The sequence below is a fragment of the Leucoraja erinacea genome, unplaced genomic scaffold, assembly GCF_028641065.1.
Source record: "Leucoraja erinacea ecotype New England unplaced genomic scaffold, Leri_hhj_1 Leri_140S, whole genome shotgun sequence".
Lineage (NCBI taxonomy): Eukaryota > Metazoa > Chordata > Chondrichthyes > Rajiformes > Rajidae > Leucoraja > Leucoraja erinaceus.
Window position 1 is genome coordinate 234,997 of NW_026575682.1, and position 23,339 is coordinate 258,335.

The 23,339-nt window shown below is 50.5% G+C and overlaps 2 protein-coding genes across 11 annotated transcripts in view; both read right to left on the minus strand.

Annotated features, from left to right (window-relative positions):
* Nucleotides 1-23,099, minus strand: part of LOC129715792 (perforin-1-like) — an 82,652-nt gene extending 59,553 nt beyond the window's left edge. For 8 of the 10 annotated variants that reach the window (XM_055665647.1, XM_055665650.1, XM_055665651.1 and 5 more), the window contains exons 1-2: nt 22,308-23,099; nt 17,225-18,310 (exon numbers count right to left, since the gene is read on the minus strand). In XM_055665647.1, coding sequence (XP_055521622.1) covers nt 17,225-18,310; nt 22,308-23,072 — 1,851 coding nt within the window. In that variant the 5' untranslated portion in view covers nt 23,073-23,099. Of the gene's footprint in view, nt 1-13,059; nt 13,193-17,224; nt 18,311-22,307 lie in introns of those variants that run through there. The other 2 variants (XM_055665653.1, XM_055665652.1) reach the window with 2 other exon arrangements.
* Nucleotides 508-6,499, minus strand: LOC129715794 (perforin-1-like). Its single transcript, XM_055665656.1, has 3 exons — nt 5,510-6,499; nt 2,649-3,527; nt 508-851 (listed from the first exon to the last, which is right to left on the minus strand). The coding sequence occupies exons 1-3, from the start codon at nt 6,467-6,469 to the stop codon at nt 630-632; spliced, it is 2,061 nt and encodes a 686-aa protein (XP_055521631.1). The 5' UTR covers nt 6,470-6,499; the 3' UTR covers nt 508-629.
* Nucleotides 23,100-23,339: the final 240 nt, after the last annotated feature.

Below are 23,339 nucleotides of genomic sequence, written 5' to 3' on the forward strand. Positions count from 1 at the left end.
GGGTAGTGTGGGGGGGGGGGGGAGACATTGTAGTGTGGGGTGGGGGGTGGGGGAGACATTGTAGTGTGGGGTGGGGGGGGGGTGGGGGAGACATTGTAGTGTGGGTGGGGGGGTAGTGTGGGGGGGTGGGGGGAGACATTGTAGTGTGGGGGGGGGGGGAGTGGGGGAGACATTGTAGTGTGGGGGGGGAGACATTGGAGTGTGAGTGGGGGGTGGAATGGGGGAGACATTGTAGTGTGGGGGGGGGAGTGGGGGAGAAATTGTAGTGTAGTGGGTGGGGGGATAGGGTCTAGTGTGTGTGTGTGAATTGTTGGGGGGGTTTACAATGTTTTTTATTTAATGTCTAATCTGAAATAAAGTTCATCATTGGATATAAAAATCAGAAGAAATATAATTGTGTGTGTTATATGATTACATACATTTGGTGATGTGGGGATGAGGGAGAGGAGGATGCGGGGGGGGGAGAGCAAGTAGGGAGGGAGGGCCTCATCTCCCGGGCATGTACTCATGGCACAGGTCACCGTCCAGATGCGGGCTGCAGGTGAGTGGAGGGTGTGGGAGGGGGTGAAGAGGGGTGAGGAGTGAGGGGATGCGGGGGGAGAGCGAGGAGGGAGGGAGGGGCCCGGGCCTCATCTACCAGGCATGTACTCCTGGCACAGGTCGCCGCCCAGGTGTGGGCCACAGGTGAGGGTGAGCGAGTAGGTGAGGCTACCGTGCTTCAGGCTACACACGTGATCGCGATGGCCGGAGGACAGGTGCACCTGGCACGAGCCGAGCAGCGCGTCGGCCCAGAAGCTACCGCTGTCCCACACCTCGACGGTGAGCACAGTGTCACTGGCGGCCAGACTCACCTGGCCCAGGTGCAGGGTGACGTCCCACACGACGGCGGTGGCGATCAAAGATCCTATAGCAGAGCAAGATAGCCCACTCCTGCGAAATGCAATGGGCTGACGTGTAGTACGCTATTGAGGGGATCCTGGGCATTTTCCCCCGTCCATTTTAGTAACCGGAGCCTACCTGACCCGACCCGACTCGCAGTGTAATCAACGTTTCGGGGCAACAGTTTGTGTGTGTGATATAGGGTTAAATTCATAATTCTGTCAATTCATACTTCTTGTCAAGAATAAAATTTGACTGGTAATTGTCTTTTTTAATGTTTTTTAAATCATTTCTTTGTAAATGGCTCACAAGCAGTGTTTGAGTTGATTTTGTAGTAACCGGAGCCTACCCGACCCGACCCGACTCGCAGTGTAATTAACATTGCAGGGGAAGAGTTTTTGTGCGTGATATAGGGTTAGATTCATAATTCTGTTAGTTCATACTTCTGTTAATTCTTGTTAAAGAATAAAATGTTTATAAACACACATACATAAATGTGATATAAATGTATGTAATCATATAACACACACAGTTATATTTCTTCTGATTTTTCTATAAACACACATACATGAATGTGATATAAATGTATATAATCATATAACACACACAGTTATATTTCTTCTGATTTTTATATAAACACACATACATGAATGTGATATAAATGTATATAATCATATAACACACACAATTATATTTCTTCTGAATTTTATATAAACACATACATGAATGTGATATAAATGTATATAATCATATAACACACACAATTATATTTCTTCTGATTTTTATATAAACACACATACATGAATGTGATATGAATGTATGTGATCATATAACACACACACACAATTATATCATGAACTTGAACTTGAGAGAGGGGACGGTCAGGGGGGGAGGAGGGTGAGGAGTGGAGGGGGGGGACGTGAGGGGTGATGTTGGGGATGAGGGAGGGGATGATGGAGAGGGGAGAATGAGGGAAGAACGAGGGAGGGGATGATGAGGGAAGAATAAAGGAAGGGAAGATGACTAGGGAGGGAACATGAGGGGAGGGGGAGATGAGTGAGGGAAAAATGAGGGAGGAATGGAGGTGAGAAAGAGGGAGGAATGGAAGGGAGATAGAGGGAGGGAGGGGAGGACGAGACGAGGGTGGGGAGGGTGAGGGGTGAGTAGTGGGGGGATGAGGGAGGGGAGGATGCGGGGGGAGAGCGAGGAGGGAGGGAGGGAGGTTCTCATCTCCCGGGCATGTACTCCTGGCCAGGTGCGGGCGTGCAGGTGAGTGGAGGGTGAGGGAGGGGGTGAGGAGTGGGGGGAAGAGCGAGGGGGAGGGCCTCATCTCCCGGGCATGTACTCCTGGCCAGGTGCGGGCTGCAGGTGAGTGGAGGGTGAGAGAGGGGGGTGAGAGAGGGTGAGGAATGGGTGGGGGGGGGAGAGTGAGGAGAGAGGGAGGGGCCCAGGCCTCATCTACCGGGCATGTACTCCTGGCACAGGTCGCCGCCCAGGTGCGGGCCACAGGTGAGTGGAGGGTGAGGGAGGGGGTGGGGGAAGAGCGAGGGGCCCGGGCCTCATCTACCGGGCATGTAGTCCTGGCACAGGTCGCCGCCCAGGTGCGGGCCACAGGTGAGGGTGATCGAGAAGGTGAGGCTGCCGTAGTCCACGTTACACACGTGGTCGCTGTGGCCGGCGGACAGGCGCACCTGGCAGGTGCCGCGCAGGTCGTGCCAGATAACGTCGCTGTCCCACACCTGGAGGGTGAGATGAGCGTCGCCGGTGGCCAGATCCACCTGGTGCAGGTCCAGGGTTTCGTTCCACACGGGGTTGTTGTTGTTCCACACGACGCGGGTGGTCGCGCTGTTTCCCGCCGGCTCCACGCTCAGGCGCACATAGGCGTCGGCCTCCGAAAACCAGTCGCCCGGCAACGCGTGAGCCCGCTGGACCTCCACCTGCAGCGACCCCCAGCTCCGCCGGCGGGGCCTGGAGGCGGCTCTCACCCACCGTTGCCCCTGGCAACGGCAGCTGCCGGGCCTACTCGGGTCAGGTTTGCCGCCCGCCGGGCACGGCTCGGTCCCGACCCCGCGGCATTGATTCATCATCGCCTTCTCTCCCGCCTGCAGGAGGTGGCGGCTGATGGCCGCCTTCAGCAGGCCCCGCCGCGGGTCGTTGGAGGGCAGGAGCAGGTGGAGCGGCTCCAGTTTGCGGTGCAGCACCCCAGGGTGCGCGGGCAGCGAGGACAGCCAGGAGGTGTAGGCCGAAGAGCCGCCGGGGGAAGAGGAGTCGAAGAAGGAGTCGGAGAAAGGTAGGGAGTTGTTGGAGGAGGGGAGGGAGTTGGAGGAGGAGAGGATGGAGAAATGGTTGGAGTTGGAGGGGGAGTGTGAGTCAGAAGAGTTATCGGAGGTAAAGTCGACGTTGCAGGAAGGTAAGGAGTCTCTGGAGGAGAGGTAGAAGGAGTCAGAGGAGGAAGAGGGGTTGAAGAGGTTGTCCATGCTGCCTGGGCTGCCGCCCGTCACCTCCGTGAGGCGTTCGCTGTAGGTCTGGTGGAAGGTCAGCTTGTCCTCCATCTTGCTGCGGTATTGGCTGCAGTGTTGCCCCTTGGTGCCAGAGTCCACCTTGCCCGTCATCTTCGTCAGCACCTCCGCCTCCAGGCAGTCTTTCACCTGGGGGTGAATAATAATAATAATATATCGTATTATCATTGCACGAGATTTAGTATGCAGCTTCCAACCCATGTAAAAGAAATGTAAAATAAATAAATAAGCTGTGTGACATGACTAAGGAGAGAGACGGGGGTGTGAGGGAGGCTCGTGTTTTTCACACACAGAGAGTGGTGAATCTCTGGAACTCTCTGCCACAGAGGGTAGTCGAGGCCAGTTCATTCGCTATAGGGTGATTTCACTAAAGGTCACTGGAGCGTGGATCCGCACCCACGTGACCAAAATTCTCAAGTGGAGGACACTCGAGGGTCCCGGTACATGTTAGTGGATGGGAAAAATCGCATTTTCCCACCCGTTAAAAACACAGAAAACGGCGAGGTTGAGAGCTGCAATTTACTGTGCCAGTCGGGGTGACTGTGAGGCACAGCTACCTAGATTTACAGGGGAAAAAAAAGATAGCAAGTAAGGTAAATTCAAGAGGGAACTGAAGGTGCCTATCCACCGGAAGTCAGGAGCCGACAATTGCCGAGGATATTTAAAGGTCCAAAATATCGGGAAATATCGCGTTTTCCCGCTGAATTTCATCAAAAGTAAGGCTTTATATACTTTTTTATCTTTATTCATTTGTTAGATGAGAATTTTTAAAAGTGAAAAATCACTCAGTAAAAGTTCAAAATCGGCCATGGTTCTCAGGTCGGTTTTAACATGCAAAATCAAAACGCCTCTGAAGCTGCATTTACCATTTAAATAATGATAAACTATCAATCCATTTTTAAATAAATTTCACTCAGATGCAAGCTAAGGAATGTGATAATTATCAGCTGTCAGTTGGACAAAATTAGGACATTTTATTATTTGCCAAAATATATTTCTCAATGTTTCTTGTTTAAAGCCTGCACATTCACCCAATTAATACATAAGTTGTTTGGGTGAATATATATATATATGAATAACTTGGACGTAAGCATGGACAGGTTGGTTAGTAGATTTACCAATTACACCAAGATTGTTGTAATGAAAGCTGTCAAAGTATACAGCTCATAGATCGTATAGCCTACGGCGGCAGGCGCGGGCACACCGCGACGCCCTGTGTCTCCCTTTCAAGGGAGATGCTAAAAATGCATTTCGTTGTCTCTGTACTGTACACTGACAATGACAATAAATTGAATCATTTCATTTCATTTCATAGATTATATGTGGAATTCATTGCCACAGAAGGCCAAGTCGATGGATATTTTTAAGGCAGAGAAAGATAGATTCCCGATTAGAACAGGTGTCAGGTTTAACTGGTGTGTGAGTTCAAGTTTGGAGCGTTGAGGGTTGAGGTTCAGGGGTCCAAGTTCACGGTCAGAGGTTGGGGTTCACGGTCAGAGTTCAGGGTTAAGAGGTCAATTTGTAGTTAAGAGTTGGGGGTTCAGGAGTCAATGTTTCGTGGACAGAGGTCGATGTTCATAGTCCAGGTCAGGGGTTATCTTTGGAGTTAAAGCTTGAGGTTCAGCGGTCAAATTCGTCAGAGGTATAGATTATATATGGCAATGAATCCCACATATAATCTATACGATCTATGAGCTGTAAACTTTGACAGCTTTCATTACAGACTGGGACCCCAGCAATCTTGGTGTCATTGGTAAATCTACTAACCAACCTGTCCATGTTTACGTCCAAGTTATTTATATATTTTTATATATATATATATATATATATATATCAGAGGTCGGAGAAAACAAGTTTGGAGTTAACAGTTGTGGTTCAGAGGTCACGGCCGAGGGCGGGGGTTCAAGATTCAAGATTCAAGATACATTTAATTGTCACATGTGCCAGATGGCACAGTGAAATGAAATTCCCATACAGCCATACAATAAACAAAATAAAGAACACACACTATAGAATTTGACATAAAACATCCCCACACAGCAGAATCAAAGTTTCCCACTGTGTGGGAAGGCACCAAAGTCAGTGTCACGGTCTGGGGTCAGGGTACTCACCACCTCCAGGGTTTGCCCGTTGAGGGCGATCTTGCAGGTGCGGAGGGCGGTGAGGTCAGTGTAGGAGCCGCCCAGGTCTACGGCTGCCACATAGTGGGTGCCAAAGGTGCACAGAAAGCTGCTGTAGAGGGCGTCGGCTTCGCTGGTGCCACCGGTACTGGGCAGGTTGCGCAGACGCTTCTGCAGGTGCGGATGCAGCGGTGGCTGGTGCCCCAGCCGTGCCTTGTACAGGCCGCAGCTGAAGGACAGGCGGCTGAAACTGTAGCGGTCGCTGGAGGCTTTCTGCCGGGCAAATTCGGCCTGCTGGGAGAGCGAGCCGGCAGCAAAGACCACGGCAGCCATATCCGTGTGCGCCACGTCCAGGTTGGAGCTCCAGCTGCTGTCCAGCCCGCTACTCACCGACTTGCTTACCTCCTCCGCTGAATCGTAGGTCTGGCCGGACAGGTAACGCCGACAGTCCTTCGCCGACTGCCAGTGTTTCACGGCTTGGGGCAGCCGCTGACGCTTGCCCCCCAGCTGATCGTTGTGGCACAGTGTGCAGCCCCCATCCGGCAGCTGCCAGGACCGGGTGTCCACCACCCAGGTGCCCGTCCCACGCATGTGGACCACGTCAAAGCCCTCGCCCACCATCTCCACCCCCGGCATCGGGGTCGCAGCTTTGCACTCATTGGCCGTGCCTGTCCCGCACACGCTGGAGACCGGGCGAGGGGCCAGCAGCAGCAGGGAGATCAGCACCAAGGGCGGGCACCAACAGCGGGCAGCCATGGGCACGTCTTTGGGGTCTCTGCTGAGAGAGAGAGAAGGGGGTAAGAGTGTGAATGACGAACCGTGTTCCAGAGGGGCAGAGTCCGAGTAATGCAGATCCCGAGGAATGACACACTTTGGGGCCCAGGGCCAAGCATGCAAGTTACGCAACTTGTCCCGGCTGTGGAAAGCATCTTGTCCGGGAAACATTACCATCTAGTTTGGGAATTGTTCTGCCCAGGCCAAGATGGCTCTGCAGAGAGTAGTGCGTTTGGCCGAACGCACTATGGGAACTTCACTTGCCCCCCTGCAGGAACTCTACATCAGGAGGTGCAACTCCAGAGCCAATAATAACATGGGGGACCCCTTCCAGCCCAGCAACGGACTGTTCCAGCTGCTACGGTCCTCCGTTGCCATGCCGTGAGAACGGAGAGGTTGAGAAGGAGTTTCTTCCCAGAGGCCATTCGGACTGTAAACGCCTATCTCACCAGGGACTAACTTTACTGAACGTTTTTCCTTCCAATATTTAATATGTAAAAGAATATGTGCGTGTTTATGATTGTGTTTGTAGTTTGTTTTGTTGTTTGTTTGTTTGTCTTTTTGCACAAAGTCCGCGAGCATTGCCACTTTTCATTTCACTGCACATCTCGTATGTGTATGTGACGAATAAACTTGACTTGACTTGACTTGAGTGACGCACCGTAGGGCTCGGAGGGGAAGAGTGTGAGTGTGAGGTGGACAAATCTCCAGGGCCTGATCAGATATATCCAAGGAAAATTGTGGGAAACCAGAGAGGAAATTGCGGGATCCCTGCTTGAAATTGACATTGTCCTTAAATACAGGAGAGGTGTCGGAAGACTGGTGGATGGCAAATTTGTGCCTCTTTTCAAGAAGTGCTGCTGGGAAAATGCCTGGAACTATAGGCCAGTGAGCTTAACATCTGTAGTTGGAACTACAGAGTATTCTGAGGGATAGGTTATACAACAGGGCTGCCAACTCTCACGCTTTGAGGGTGAGAATCACACATTTTGACAAATTCTCACGCTCTCACCTGCTCCCTACACCCACCACCCTTTGTGTGGAAAAAGTTACCTCTTAAAAATACTTCATACAAACAACATTGAAATCATACTTCTACAATGCACTAAAACATGATTTTAATACATCAACTTTCAAATGGTCCCTACCCTGGGAGGGGGGACACCCCCCCCCCTCCCCTTCCACACCCTCCCCCCACTCGGTTGCTCCACTCCCTAGCCGGGTACACCCAAGGCCAGTGATCAGTGATTGCTCAGCCTCCCCACTTCCAAAAACGCTCCACGGCCCCTAGTTCAGACGGAGAGCACTGCCAGATGTGAGCGGGGAACTGAGGCCAGTTGTCCGTGATGTCTGGATCCCAATGCTCAGCGCTTCGTGTTTCGGAGTTGGCTACTGTTATTGATTTGTAATTAGCCTGATTTGTAATTAGTTGACAAAACCTTAATTTATTAATCTGGAGTATCCATGGGGATGGGACAAGTGTAATATTAAAATGACATGCAAGGTGTCAGGCTGTCTGTCACAACATACAGCCCCGATAACCCATTATTTCCTCAGTTAAATATTGGGAAGGTAGCACTAGCCAGTGTTTCACGGCTTGGGGCAGCCGCTGACGCTTGCCCCCCAGCTGACCGTTGTGGCACAGTGTGCAGCCCCCACCCGGCAACTGCCAGGACCGGGTGTCCACCACCCAGGTGCCCGTCCCACGCATGTGGACCACGTCAAAGCCCTCGCCCACCATCTCCACCCCCGGCATCGGGGTCGCAGCTTTGCACTCATTGGCCGTGCCTGTCCCGCACACGCTGGAGACCGGGCGAGGGGCCAGCAGCAGCAGGGAGATCAGCACCAAGGGCGGGCACCAACAGCGGGCAGCCATGGGCACGTCTTTGGGGTCTCTGCTGAAAGAGAGGGAGAGAGAGAAGGGGGTAAGAGTGTGAATGACGAACCGTGTTCCAGAGGGGCAGAGTCCGAGTAATGCAGATCCCGAGGAATGACACACTTTGGGGCCCAGGGCCAAGCATGCAAGTTAAGCAACTTGTCCTGGCTGTGGAAAGCATCTTGTCCGGGAAACATTACCATCTGTTTTGGGAATTGCTCTGCCCAGGCCAAGATGGCTCTGCAGAGAGTAGTGCGTTTGGCCGAACGCACTATGGGAACTTCACTTGCCCCCCTGCAGGAACTCTACATCAGGAGGTGCAACTCCAGAGCCAATAATAACATGGGGGACCCCTTCCAGCCCAGCAACGGACTGTTCCAGCTGCTACGGTCCTCCGTTGCCATGCCGTGAGAACGGAGAGGTTGAGAAGGAGTTTCTTCCCAGAGGCCATTCGGACTGTAAACGCCTATCTCACCAGGGACTAACTTTACTGAACGTTTTTCCTTCCAATATTTAATATGTAAAGGTATATGTGTGTTATGATTGTGTTTATAGTTTGTTTGGTTGTTTGTCTTTTCCGCGAGCATTGCCACTTTCATTTCACTGCACATCTCGTATGTGTATGTGACGAATAAACTTGACTTGACTTGAGTGACGCACCGTAGGGCTCGGAGGGGAAGAGTGTGAGTGTGGGGTGGACAAATCTCCAGGGCCTGATCAGATATATCCGAGGGAAATTGTGGGAAACCAGAGAGGAAATTGCGGGATCCCTGCTTGAAATTGACATTGTCCTTAAATACAGGAGAGGTGTCGGAAGACTGGCGGATGGCAAATTTGTGCCTCTTTTCAAGAAGTGCTGCTGGGAAAATGCCTGGAACTATAGGCCAGTGAGCTTAACATCTGTAGTTGGAACTACAGAGTATTCTGAGGGATAGGTTATACAACAGGGCTGATAACTCTCACGCTTTGAGGGTGAGAGTCACGCATTTGGACAAATTCTCATGCTCTTACCTGCTCCCTACACCCACCACCCTTTGTGTGGAAAAAGTTACCTGTTAAAAATACTTCATACAAACAACATTGAAATCATACTTCTACAATGCACTAAAACATGATTTTAATACATCAAATTTCAAATGGTCCCTACCCTGGGAGGGGGGACACCCCCCCCCCCCCCCCCCCCTTCCACACCCTCTCCCCACTCGGTTGCTCCACTCCCTAGCCGGGTTTCCCCAAGGCCAGTGATCAGTGATTGCTCAGCCTCCCCACTTCCAAAAACGCTCCACGGCCCCTAGTTCAGACGGAGAGCACTGCCAGATGTGAGCGGGGAACTGAGGCCAGTTGTCCGTGATGTCTGGATCCCAATGCTCAGCGCTTCGTGTTTCGGAGTTGGCTAATGTTATTGATTTGTAATTAGCCTGATTTGTAATTAGTTGACAAAACCTTAATTTATTAATCTGGAATATCCATGGGGATGGGACAAGTGTAATATTAAAATGACATGCAAGGTGTCAGGCTGTCTGTCACAACATACAGCCCCGATAACCCATTATTTCCTCAGTTAAATATTGGGAAGGTAGAACTAGCCAGTGTTTCACGGCTTGGGGCAGCCGCTGACGCTTGCCCCCCAGCTGATCGTTGTGGCACAGTGTGCAGCCCCCACCCGGCAGCTGCCAGGTTTGGGTGTCCACCACCCAGGTGCCCGTCCCACGCATGGGGACCACGTCAAAGCCCTCGCCCACCATCTCCACCCCCGGCATCGGGGTCGCAGCTTTGCACTCATTGGCTGTGCCTGTCCCGCACACGCTGGAGGTCACGCGAGGAGCCAGCAGCAGCAGGGAGATCAGCACCAAGGGTGGGCACCAACAGCGGGCAGCCATGGGCACGTCTTTGGGGTCTCTGCTGAGAGAGAGAGAAGGGGGTAAGAGTGTGAATGACGAACCGTGTTCCAGAGGGGCAGAGTCCGAGTAATGCAGATCCTGAGGAATGACACACTTTGGGGCCCAGGGCCAAGCATGCAAGTTACGCAACTTGTCCCGGCTGTGGAAAGCATCTTGTCCGGGAAACATTACCATCTAGTTTGGGAATTGTTCTGCCCAGGCCAAGATGGCTCTGCAGAGAGTAGTGCGTTTGGCTGAACGCACTATGGGAACTTCACTTGCCCCCCTGCAGGAACTCTACATCAGGAGGTGCAACTCCAGAGCCAATAATAACATGGGGGACCCCTTCCACCCCAGCAACGGACTGTTCCAGCTGCTACGGTCCTCCGTTGCCATGCCGTGAGAACGGAGAGGTTGAGAAGGAGTTTCTTCCCAGAGGCCATTCGGACTGGAAACGCCTATCTCAGCAGGGACTAACTTTACTGAACGTTTTTCCTTCCAATATTTAATATGTAAAAGAATATGTGCGTGTTTATGATTGTGTTTGTAGTTTGTTTGGTTGTTTGTTTGTTTGTCTTTTGCACAAAGTCCGCGAGCATTGCCACTTTTCATTTCACTGCACATCTCGTATGTGTATGTGACGAATAAACTTGACTTGACTTGACTTGAGTGACGCACCGTAGGGCTCGGAGGGGAAGAGTGTGAGTGTGGGGTGGACAAATCTCCTGGGCCTGATCAGATATATCCAAGGAAAATTGTGGGAAACCAGAGAGGAAATTGCGGGATCCCTGCTTGAAATTGACATTGTCCTTAAATACAGGAGAGGTGTCGGAAGACTGGCGGATGGCAAATTTGTGCCTCTTTTCAAGAAGTGCTGCTGGGAAAATGCCTGGAACTATAGGCCAGTGAGCTTAACATCTGTAGTTGGAACTACAGAGTATTCTGAGGGATAGGTTATACAACAGGGCTGCCAACTCTCACGCTTTGAGGGTGAGAGTCACGCATTTGGACAAATTCTCATGCTCTTACCTGCTCCCTACACCCACCACCCTTTGTGTGGAAAAGGTTACCTCTTAAAAATACTTCATACAAACAACATTGAAATCATACTTCTACAATGCACTAAAACATGATTTTAATACATCAAATTTCAAATGGTCCCTACCCTGGGAGGGGGGACACCCCCCCCCCCCCCCTTCCACACCCTTTCCCCACTCGGTTGCTCCACTCCCTAGCCGGGTATCCCCAAGGCCGGTGATCAGTGATTGCTCAGCCTCCCCACTTTCAAAAACGCTCCGCGGCCCCTAGTTCAGACGGAGAGCACTGCCAGATGTGAGCGGGGAACTGAGGCCAGTTGTCCGTGATGTCTGGATCCCAATGCTCAGCGCTTCGTGTTTCGGAGTTGGCTAATGTTGTTGATTTGTAATTAGCCTGATTTGTAATTAGTTGACAAAACCTTAATTTATTAATCTGGAATATCCATGGGGATGGGACAAGTGTAATATTAAAATGACATGCAAGGTGTCAGGCTGTCTGTCACAACATACAGCCCCGATAACCCATTATTTCCTCAGTTAAATATTGGGAAGGTAGCACTATTGTCATTTGCCAATCAACTATTATGTTTGTTTGCCTCACTGACTATTTCTCACCACCCGCCACCCCCCAAATTCAGGTTGAATAGAAATGTCCCCAATCTCGTTGTTTTATTAATTGAACATGTAGATGAACATCCTCAAGCAGTGTAATCAAATGGAAACTGATTCAGATGCGATGTTTAAGAGCTTGTTCAAAGAGGGGGCATATTTTAAAGGAGTGACAGAGATACTTGCAGGGGAATCTGTGAGAAGATTATTATTTGTCTTTAGTTTTAGCTTGAACCAGGACATCTGAAGATTAAAAGTTTAATATAGTAATTGTGCTGATACTGATCCTACTCCTTTCCCCGTCCCATCTACCAAGTACACACTCACCTGCTAGTGAGGATCGGGAGCTCGATGTATGACTTGTCGGGCATGACCTGTCGATGTATGACCTGTCAGGGTTAGAGTCACCACCTCACCCCCAAAGACCAGCTCGAAGGTGAAAAGAAGGGGGGGGGGGGGGGACAACATTTAAAACGGGGTTTGAGTTAGGTTTTAGCTTTCGAGGGACGGCGAGGAAACAGGCCCTTCAGCTCACCGATTCAGCGCCGAGCGGGGTCCCCGCACATTGACACCACCCTGCACACACCTGGGGGCAATTTCACACTTGCACCAAGCCAATTAAAATGGGAATGTGGGAGGAAACTGAAGATCTCGGAGAAAACCCACGCATGTCACGGGGAGAACATATAGACTTACCCGTAGTTGTGATCGAACCCGGGTCTCTCCCGCTGCGCCACCGTGCCGCCCTTAATGTGTAAGGAGCACATAGATCGGGCAGACAGTCAAAACAGAGGGATCTAGGAGAGTGCAGGGGGGCAGAGAGATTCACCTACACTAGTCCCACCTGCCTGCGTTTGGCCCATATCCTTCTAACCTTTCCTATCCATGTTCCTGTCCAAATGTCTTTTAAACATCGTTATAGTAACTCCTACATCCTCTTGCAGTTCGTTCCATACACCCACCACCCTGTACTTTGTCTGTGAAAAAGTTGCCCCTCGGGTTCCTATTGAGTTTCCCCTCATCTTAAACCGAAGTCCCCTGGTCTTGATTCCTCTAGCCTGGGATAAAGACTCTTGTGACCTAGATAGAGATAAATAAAATAAAGAGCTCCCTCCCCCTCTCCCTCTTCCCCCTCCCCCTCCTCTCTCCCCCGATAATGCAAGGGGTTGGGGCAGGCAAGAGGGAGTTGAGTTTAGTTTATTGTCATGTCTACTGAGGTACAGTGAAAAGCTTTTGTTGCATGCTAACCAGTCAGCGTAAAGACTACATCATTACAATCTGAATCATATTTTATTTGCCAAGTATGTTTTGCAACATACGAGGAATTTCATTTGCCATACAGTCATACCAATAAAAAGCAACAGAACACACAAAATACAGCAGGGTCTTAACCCGAAACGTCATCCATTCCTTGTCTCCAGAGATGCTGCCTGTCCCGCTGAGTTACTCCAGCACTTTGTGTCTATCTTCGGTTTAAAACAGCGTCTGCAGTCCCTTCCTACACATTATTAGAAGGATGAAAATGGATTTTATAGAAACATATAAACTTCACAAGGGATTGGACAGGCTAGATCCAGGAATAATGTTCCCCATGTTGGGGGTGTCCAGAACCAGGCGTCACAGTTTAAAAATAAACGGTAGGCCATTTAGGATTGAAACTTTTTCACCCAGAGAGTTGTGAATCTGTGGAATCCTCTGCAGTGGATTCCAGATTCCAATTCACTGGATGTTTTCGAGAGAGAGTTCGATTTACCTCTTAGGGCTAAAGGAATCAAGGGATATGAGGAGAAAGCAGGAACGGGGTACTGATTATGGATGATCAGCCATGACTATAATGAATGGCGGTGCTGACTCGAAGGGCCGAATGGCTGATTTCTGCACCTGTTTTCTATGTCTCTAAAAGGGAACTTCGCCACCTGCCTGGGTGAAGTTAGTCCATGCAGTCTACATCCGCCACATTACCTCTCCAGCACCAACGTTTGTACGTTCTTCCTGTGACTGCGTGGGTTTCCTCCGGGTGCTCTGGTTTCCGGAATTAAGGGGGACCAACATCCTGGGGGGATGGTTTGCTAATGCCACACAGGAGGGGTTAAACTAGATTGGCAGGGGGGTGGGATCTATTACAGGAAAGAGGCAGGTGAGAGGCTCGAAGTTGGTATGGAGGGTGGTGAGGGAAATGTTAGTGGACAGAATAGGTGGGGATAGAGCACGGTAGAGAGCTTTTGCATTTTTCAGCTTGAAATTGTGCAACCTGGTGCATACTACAGCGAGTCTTTTAACTTGAATGCAACATTTATGCTTAAAATTGGATTAGCTATGAATAAGGTTAGGCTAAATTACATTCCTAATAACATTCCACAGTATAGCCATTGCTCTGATCAACAGGTGCAGCACATGAATGACCTTAGTATATTCATATTATATTCAGATATAATTATATTACATTCATAGTATATTCAAATAATTCATGCTGCTATGCATATATAGAGAGAAACAAAAACATAGAAACCAGGCAAGCGGAGTCAGACTTCCATCACTGTTCTGTGCATAAATAAATCAATCAACCTTACCCTTTGACTATAGAAACAAGACGAAAATAATGCCACATATTTAGCCGTATATGGTTAAATGAAATTAAGATATAATGTAAAACATATATATATATATAGAAACAGGCCATTTGGCCCACCAAGTCCACACCGACCAGCAGTCTACCATACACCAGTTGTATCCAACACGCCAGGGACAATTTGTTTGCTTCGGAAGCCGCGGTCTCCAGTAAGGAAGCGGCCGTTCCAGAGTTCGCAAGCTGCTGAGAGGATTCTCCTGACGCCGGAGCACTATCACCCGGCAAGAACGGCCTGGAACATCAGGCCTCCGTAAAGGCAATGGCGGAGACCTCAATAGGCCCGACTATGGGTGGACATGGGATGGGGACTGGACATTGTGCCATCACTCATAATGGGAACCATTGTGGGGGGATGTTTTTTTATGTTTAAATCTCTTTATTATTATTATGTCTGTATTCTTTTTTTTATGTGCTGCATTGGCAAGAAGCATTTCACTACACCTATGGTGTATGTGACTAATAAAGAACCTTTCAACCTTTAATTCCCACTTCCAAATCATTAGTATATATGGTAAACAGTTGCGGCCTCTTCATCCATTTTACTTGTCACATCCTCAAAAAATTCCAGAAGATTAGTCAAGCATGATTTTCCTTTCATAAATCCATACTGACTTGGACTAATCCTTTTACTGCTATCCAAATGCCCCATTATTACCTCTTTAATAAGGGAGATATAATGATAAGGAAGTGTAAGGTGTGAAAACAGGACAAAGCTGATGAAAATGTAGAATAGATCATTATTAGCTGGGAGAAAGCAGTGACAAAATGTAGTTGGGAGACAGTCAGACTGGTTGGAGAACTGAGAAGGGAGAGGGATGGAGAGAGGGGGAAAGTAAGGGTTACTTGAAGTTACGATGATGCCATGAAAATATTACTTAAGAGACCTCGATGGTGTCGTGCAAGTGAAATGTTTGTGGCTGCAGGAGTCAATACTTTACAAACTGTCTTAAGAAATCTTTTAAATACATTTATTTGCCAGATTAATGCTGGAGTAACTCAGCGAGACAGGCAGCATCTCTGGAGAGAAGGAATACGTGACCTTTCTTCAGACTGAGAGAGTCAGGGGAGAGGGAAACGAGGGATATGAAAAGGAACATAGAAAAAATGCATGAAAGATGTGCAAAAGGACAAATCAAAGTCAGCAACAATGGCCAAGGAAAGGTGGAGCCCACAATGGTCTATTGTTGGCTGTGAGGAAGGTGATAACGAGTCATGAATTTCACTGTTCGCATCCCTTCATTATCACCTTATCCCCAGCCAACAATGGACCATTGTGGTCTCCACCTTTCCTTGGTCATCAGTGACAGCTCTGATCTGTTCTGTACCTTTTCATAGTTTTCCACACCCCTGACCCTCAGTTTGATCCAAAATGTCACTTATTCCTTCTCTCCAGAGATACTTGCTGACCCGCTGAGTTACTCCAGCTTTTTATGTCTACATTCAGGTTCTGGAGGTTAGGAAGGCACGGTGGTGCAGCAGTAGAGTTGCTGCCTTACAGTGCCAGAGACCCAGGTCCGATCCTGACTACGGGTGCTGTCTGTACGGAGTTTGCACGTTTTCCCCGTGACCTGCATGGGTTTTCTCCAGGTTCCTACCACACTCCAAAGGCATACAGGTTTGTAGCCTAACTGACTAGGTGAACATCATACAATTGTCCCTAGTGTGCGTAGGATAGTGGTAGTGTACGGGGTGATGACAGGTCGGCAAGTACACGGTGGGCCGAAGGGCCAGTTTCTGCGCTGAATCTCTAAACTAAACTACTGCATCGTTCCATCACAGGCCCCAACAATAATAAATTCCCAGTTGCTCAGTGCTGGCCTTAACCCTCAGCTGGAGAGAGTCGGCCACAACATAGCAACACTCTGCCTGGCCCAGGTACCTCTGTACCCGTTCCCCATCACCCACAATCTTCCATGCATTATCCCCCTCCATTTGCCTCTCAGGTTCTCAATTCTCCTGCTGTGCGTAAAATACTCTGTGCATTCACCCCGTCATACACGGGTCAATAAAGTTCAGGCCGTCTTTCAGCATAACATTGATTTTATTTGATCACAATCAGGATTAAAAACAGTTGTAATATTTAGCATTGAGAAGCATTGGCGGGGGCTGGGTGTGAAGAGGAAGATTCACGGGAAGAGGGGAAGATGGGAGAGGGAGTTAAGGAAGGGAAGATAAGGGGGAGGGGAGAATGAGGGGGGAGGGATGGGGAGGGAAGCATGAAGGGAGAATGAGGGAGAATGAGGGAAGAACGATGGAGGGGAGGTTTAGGGAAGAATAAAGGAAGTGAAGGAGGGGAGGGGGGAGATGAGGGAGGGAAAAATGAGGGAGGAATGGAGGTGAGAAAGAAGGAGAAATGGAAGGGAGATAGAGGGAGGAAGAGGGAGGAGAGGGAATTGTGAAGCAGAGGAGGATGAGGAGAGGATGATGAGGCAGATGAGGGGGGGTGGGGTGTCATCTCCCGGGCATGTACTTCTGGCACAGGTCGCCGCCCAGGTGTGGGCCACAGGTGAGGGGAGGGGGAGGAGGGAGGGGAATAAGGAAGAGGAGGGGAGGGTGAGGCAGGTGAGGGGATGGTGAGTATGATAGGTGGGGATGAGGGGAGAATGAGAGGCGGGTAGGGCCTCATCTACCGGGCATGTACTCCTGGCACAGGTCGCCGCCCAGGTGCGGGCCACAGGTGAGGGGAGGAGGGAGGGGAGGATGAGGCAGGCGAGGGGATGGTGAGTATGATAGGTGGGGATGAGGGGAAAATGAGAGGCGGGTAGGGTCTCATCTACCGGGCATGTACTCCTGGCACAGGTCGCCGCCCAGGTGCGGGCCACAGGTGAGGGTGAACGAGTAGGTGAGGCTACCGTGCTTCAGGTCACACACGCGATCGCGGTGGCCGGAGGACAGGCGCACCTGGCACGAGCCGAGCAGGTCGTCGTCCCAGCCGCTGTCGCGGTCCCACACCTGGACGGTGAGCACGGTGTCGCCGTGGGGGCCGTGGACCAGACTCACCTGGCCCAGGTGCAGAGTGACGCCCCACACGGGGTTGTTGTTGTTCCACACGACGGCGGTGGACGCGGTGGCTCCCGCCGGGCCCACGCGCAGGCGCACATAGGCGTCCGTCCGCGTAAAGTGGTCGCCCCACAGCCCGCGAGCCCGCTGGACCTCCACCTGCAGCGCCCCCCAGCGCCGCCGGCGGGGGCAGCAGTCGGCGCTCACCCCCGGTTGCCCCTGGCAACGGCAGCTGCAGGGCCTACTCGGGTCAGGTTTGCCGCCCGCCGGGCACGGCTCGGTCCCGACCCCGCGGCATTGATTCATCATCGCCTTCTCTCCCGCCTTCAGGATGTGGCGGCTGATGGCCGCCTTCAGCAGGCCCCGCCGCGGGTCGTTGGAGGGCAGGAGCAGGTGGAGCGGCTCCAGTTTGCGGTGCAGCACCCCAGGGTGCGCGGGCAGCGAGGACAGCCAGGAGGTGTAGGCCGAAGAGCCGCCGGGGGAAGAGGAGGCGAAGAAGGAGTCGGAGAAAGGTAGGGAGTTGTTGGAGGAGGAGGGGAGGGAGTTAGAGGAGGAATGTTTGGAGTTGGAGGGGGAGTCTGAGTCAGAAGAGTCATCGGAGGAAGGTAAGGAGTCTTTGGAGGGGGGGTTGGAGATGGAGGACGGCAAGAAGAAGGAGAGGAAGGAGGAGGAGATGGAGGGAGAAGGCGAGATGGACTCGTCTGAGGAGGGGGACGAGGAGAAGGAATCAGAGGAGGGGGAGGAGGTAGAGAGGGAGGAGTTGGAGTAGAAGTAGAAGGAGTCAGAGGAGGAAGAGGGGTTGAAGAGGTTGTCCATGCTGCCAAGGCTGCCGCCCGTCACCGTCGTGAGGCGTTCGCTATAGGTCTGGTGGAAGGTCAGCTTGCCCTCCATCTTGCTGCGGTCTTGGCGGCATTGTTGCCACTTGGCGCCAGAGTCCACCTTGCCCGCCATCTTCAGCTGCACCTCCGCCTCCAGGCAGTCTTTCACCTGGGAGTGAGGGAGAGAGACGGGGGAGTGAGGGAGGGTCAGGGGATGGAGGAAGGGAAATAGAGAGGGATAGGGATGAAGGATACAAATTATCCAGAAAAAGCAGCCTACCAGAGGACTGGGAGAAATTCAGACTCCAGCAGAGGAGTACAAAGGGCTTAATTAGGAAAGGGAAAATAGATTATGAAAGAAAACTGCAGGGAACATAAAAACTGACCGCAAAAGATTTTATATATATGAAGAGAAAAAGATTACTTAAAACAAATGTAGGTCCCTTGCAGTCAGAAACAGGAGAATTGATCATGGGGAACAAGGACATGGCAGACCAATTGAATAACTACTTTGGTTCTGTCTTCACTAAGGAAGACAGATAATCTGCCGGAAATAGCAGGGGACCAAATGAAATGAGAGGAACTGAGTGAAATCCAGGTTAGTCGGGAAGTGGTGTTAGGTAAATTGAATGAATTAAAGGCCGATAAATCCCCAGGGCCAGATAGGCTGCATCCCAGAGTACTTAAGGAAGTAGCCCCAGAAATAGTGGATGCATTAGTGATAATTTTTCAAAACTCTTTAGATTCTGGAGAAGTTCCTGAGGATTGGAGGGTAGCTAATGTAACCCCACTTTTTAAAAAGGGAGGGAGAGAGAAAACGGGGAATTACAGACCAGTTAGTCTAACATCGGTAGTGGGGAAAATTCTAGTCAGTTATTAAAGATGGGATAGCAGCACATTTGGAAAGTGGTGAAATAATTGGACAAAGTCAGCATGGATTTATGAAAGGTAAATCATGTCTGACAATCTTATAGAATTTTTCGAGGATGTAACTAGTAGAGTGGATAAGGCAGAAACAGTGTTATATCTGGACTTTCAGAAGGCGTTCGACAAGGTCCCACATAAGAGATTAGTATGCAAACCTAAAGCACACGGTATTGGGGGTTCAGTAGTGATGTGGATGGAGAACTGGCTGACAGACAGGAAGCAAACAGTAGGAGTAGGAAGCATCAAGGGGAGACAGGGGGATGTGGGCGCGATCGGGGAGGAGAGAAAGGTGGGGGAGTGCTGGGGGATTGAGAGGGAAGAGTGAGGGAACGCCGAGGGAGAGAGAGAGAAAGGGTTGAGGGAGTGTGGAGAGGGTGACGGTGAGGGAGCATCAGGGGAAGGGAGGGCAGGGGGTTGAGGGAGCACCGTGGGAGAGTGAGGGAGGGGTCAGTTTTAAGGTCGGTGATCTGTTGTTAATATCTACCATTGGTGTCTGCAGTCATTGGGCCAGTCTGGGAGGGGTCAGGTGTTTGTGTCAAGGGTCATAAAGCACAAGAACGTGCCCTTCAGCCCACAATGTTTGTGCTGAACAAGATCCCAAGACCAACTCTTCTCTGCCTGCACACAATCCATATCCTTCTATTGCCTGATAGCCATGTGCTTATCCAAGTTACGCCTCTTAAACACCACTATCGTATCTGCCTCCACCACCACCCTTGGCAGCGCATTCCAGTCGCCCACCATCCTCTGTGTAAAAATAGACTTCATAAGATCATGTGATAGGAGCAGAATTAGGCCATTCGGCCCCTGTATTCAGCTCTGCCATTCAATCATGGCTGATCTACCTCTTCCTCCTAACCTCATTCTCCTGCCTTCTCCCCATAACTTCTAATAAAGAATCTATTTATCCCGTACTAATGTGTGCCACTGACTTGGCCTCCACAGCCTTCTGTGGCACACATTCACCACCTCTGACTAAAGAAATTCCTGATCATATCCATCCTAAAAGAACGTCTTTTAATTCTGAGGCTGTGACCACTAGTCCATGACTCTCCCACTAGTGGAAATATCCTCTCCACATCTATCCTGGCCTTTCACTATTCTGTACGTTTCAATGGAGTCCCCCCACATCCGTACAACTTGACCCACACATCTCATTTAAACGTTGCTCATCTCACTTCAAAGCTATGTCCTCTGGTATTTGATATTTCCATCGTAGGGTAAAGGCTCTGATTGTCTACCCTATCTAATGCCTCTCGTACTTCCACCAGGTCTCCCACAACATCTGCGAATCCAGGGAAAATAATCCAAGTTTGTGTAACCTCATCCTGAAGCTAATACCAACTGATCCAAACATTATTCTGGCCCCTACTTCCTCTCCTTTCATTCTGAAGAAAGGTTCCGACTCAAAAAGTTGCCTATTCTTTTTCCCCAGAGATGCTGCCCGATCCGTTGAGTTATTCCAGCATTTTGTGCCTAATGTAGAATGGTTATTGTATGTGAACCAATCATAGTAGAAATAGTATCACTAACCCCACCCTACTGTATGCTTTATACTAACCTACACTTCCTGAACTGACAACTAACAACCTGCTGCACCGCTATACTATGTGTACAGACTAAAGATGACTTTGAACTCCAGATTGTGCAGCTTGCTTATGTACACATATCATTTCTGGTAAACCTCCTCTGCACTCTTTCCAAAGCCTCCACATCCTTCCTGTAATGGGGTGACCAGAACTGCAGTATGGCCTGACCAAAGTGCATCATGATTTCCTGACTCTTGTGCTCAAGTCTCGGACTTATGAAAGCAAACATATTATAGTTCTTTACCACTCTATCTACCTGTGTTGCCACTTTCAGGGTGTTACAGACTTGGGCCCCCAAGATCCCTCTGTACATCAATGCTGTTAAGAGCTATGTCATTAATTGTACATAAGCCCCCACCCCCCTTATCTGTGACCTCCCAAAGTGCAGTACCTCACACTTGCTCAGATCAGAAATCCACAAGTTCAATGAGCAGAATTAGGCCATTCGGCCCATCTAGTCGTGCAATCATGGCTGATCTATCTTTAACCTCTCAACCCCATTCTCCTGCCTTCTCCCCATAAATCCCTGACACCTGTAAAAAATCAAGAATTTGTCAAACCCTGCCTTTAAAAATATCCAATGATCTCCACAGCAAAGATTGCCACAGATTCACCACCCTCTGACTAAAGAAATTCCTCCTTTCTAAAGGAGCATCCTTTGGAGTAACTCAAATTTAATTGGTACAAGTGACAATTAAATTGAATCTTGAATCTTTTATTCTGAGGTTATGGCCTCTGGTCCTTGACTCTCCCACTAGTGGAAACATCCTCTCCACATCCACTCTATCCAAGCCTCCAAATTAAATCAGATTTTAATCCAGATTAAACTCCATTTGCCATTTCTCCAATCAAGAATCTATCTTTAGGTACACAAAAATGCTGGAGAAACTCAGCGGGTGCAGCAGCATCTATGGAGCGAAGGAAATAGGCAACGTTTCGGTCCAAAACCCTTCTTCAGATGTTTCGGCCCGAAACGTTGCCTATTTCCATCGCTCCGTAGATGCTGCTGCACCCGCTGAGTTTCTCCAGCATTTTTGTGTACCTTCGATTTTCCAGCATCTGCAGTTCCTTCTTAAACAAGAATCTATCTCTCCCTGTCTTAAAAATATCCATCGACTTGGCCTTCAGTGGCAATGAATTCCACATACGTTCTATACGATCTATGAGCTGTAAACTTTGACAGCTTTCATTACAGACTGGGACCCCAGCAATCTTGGTGTCATCTGTAAATCTACTAACCAACCTGTCCATGTTAAAGTCCAAGTTATTTATACATATAAATATATATCTATCTCTCATGCGCCGCAGAGTCCAGGTAGAGATCTCTGCGGAACCACACTGTTCACAGACCCCCACCTTCCACCACAACTGCCTGCCTTCCATCAGCAAGCCAGTTCTGAATGCATACGACCAAGTCACTGTAAATCCCGTGCATCTTGATCTTCTGGTCCGCCTACCATGAGGGGTCAACTTTGGAGTTAAGGGTTGATGTTCGGGGTCAAGGTTCATGGTCGAGGGTGGAGGTCATGGATCAAGTTTGGAGTTAAGGGTTGAGGTTCAAAGGTCAAGTTTGGAGTTAACAGTTGGGGTTGAGAGGTCAAGATTCACGGCCGAGGGCGGGGGTTCATGGTCTGGGGTCAGGGAACTCACCTCCTCCAGGGTTTGCCCGTTGAGGGCGATCTGGCAGGTGCGGAGGGCGGTGAGGTCAGTGTAGGAGCCGCCCAGATCCACGGCCACCACATAGTGGGTGCCAAAGGTGTGCAGAAAGTCGCTGTAGAGGAGGTTGGCTTCGCTGGTGCCACCGGTACGGGGCAGGTTGTGCAGACGCTTCTGCAGGTGCGGGTGCAGCGGTGGCTGGTGGCCCAGTCGTGCCTTGTACAGGCGGCAGCTGAAGGACAGGCGGCTGAAACTGTATCGGTCGCTGGAGGCTTTCTGCCGGGCAAATTCGGCCTGCTGGGAGAGCGAGCCGGCAGCAGAGACCGCGGCAGACATATCCTTGTGCTCTACGTCCAGGTGGGAGCTCCAGCTGCTGTCCAGCCCGCTGCTCTCCGACTTGCTTACCTCCTCCGCTGAATCGTAGGTCTGGCCGGACAGGTGACGCCGACAGTCCGTCGCCGACTGCCAGTGTTCCACGGCTTGGGGCAGCCGCTGACGCTTGCCCCCCAGCTGATCGTTGTGGCACAGTGTGCAGCCCCCACCCCGCAACTGCCAGGACCGGGTGTCCACCACCCAGGTGCCCGTCCCACGCATGTGGACCACGTCAAAGCCCTCGCCCACCTTCTCCACCCCCGGCATCGGGGTCGCAGCTTTGCACTCATTGGCCGTGCCTGTCCCGCACACGCTGGAGGCCGCACGAGGGGCCAGCAGCAGCAGGGAGATCAGCACCAAGGGCGGGCACCAACAGCGGGCAGCCATGGGCACGTCTTTGGGGTCTCTGCTGAAAGAGAGAGAGAGAGAGAGAAGGGGGTAAGAGTGTGAATGACGCACCGTGTTCCACAGGGGCAGAGTCTGAGTAACGTACCGTAGGGCCTGGTGGTAGAGTATGAATGACACACTTTGGGGCCTGGGGAGGAAAAATGTGAATGACACACCTTGGGGCTCGGGAGCGAAGGGTGCAAGTTACACATCTTGTAAGTGACGCACCCTAGGGCTTGGAGGGGAAGAGTGTGAGTGTGAGGTGGA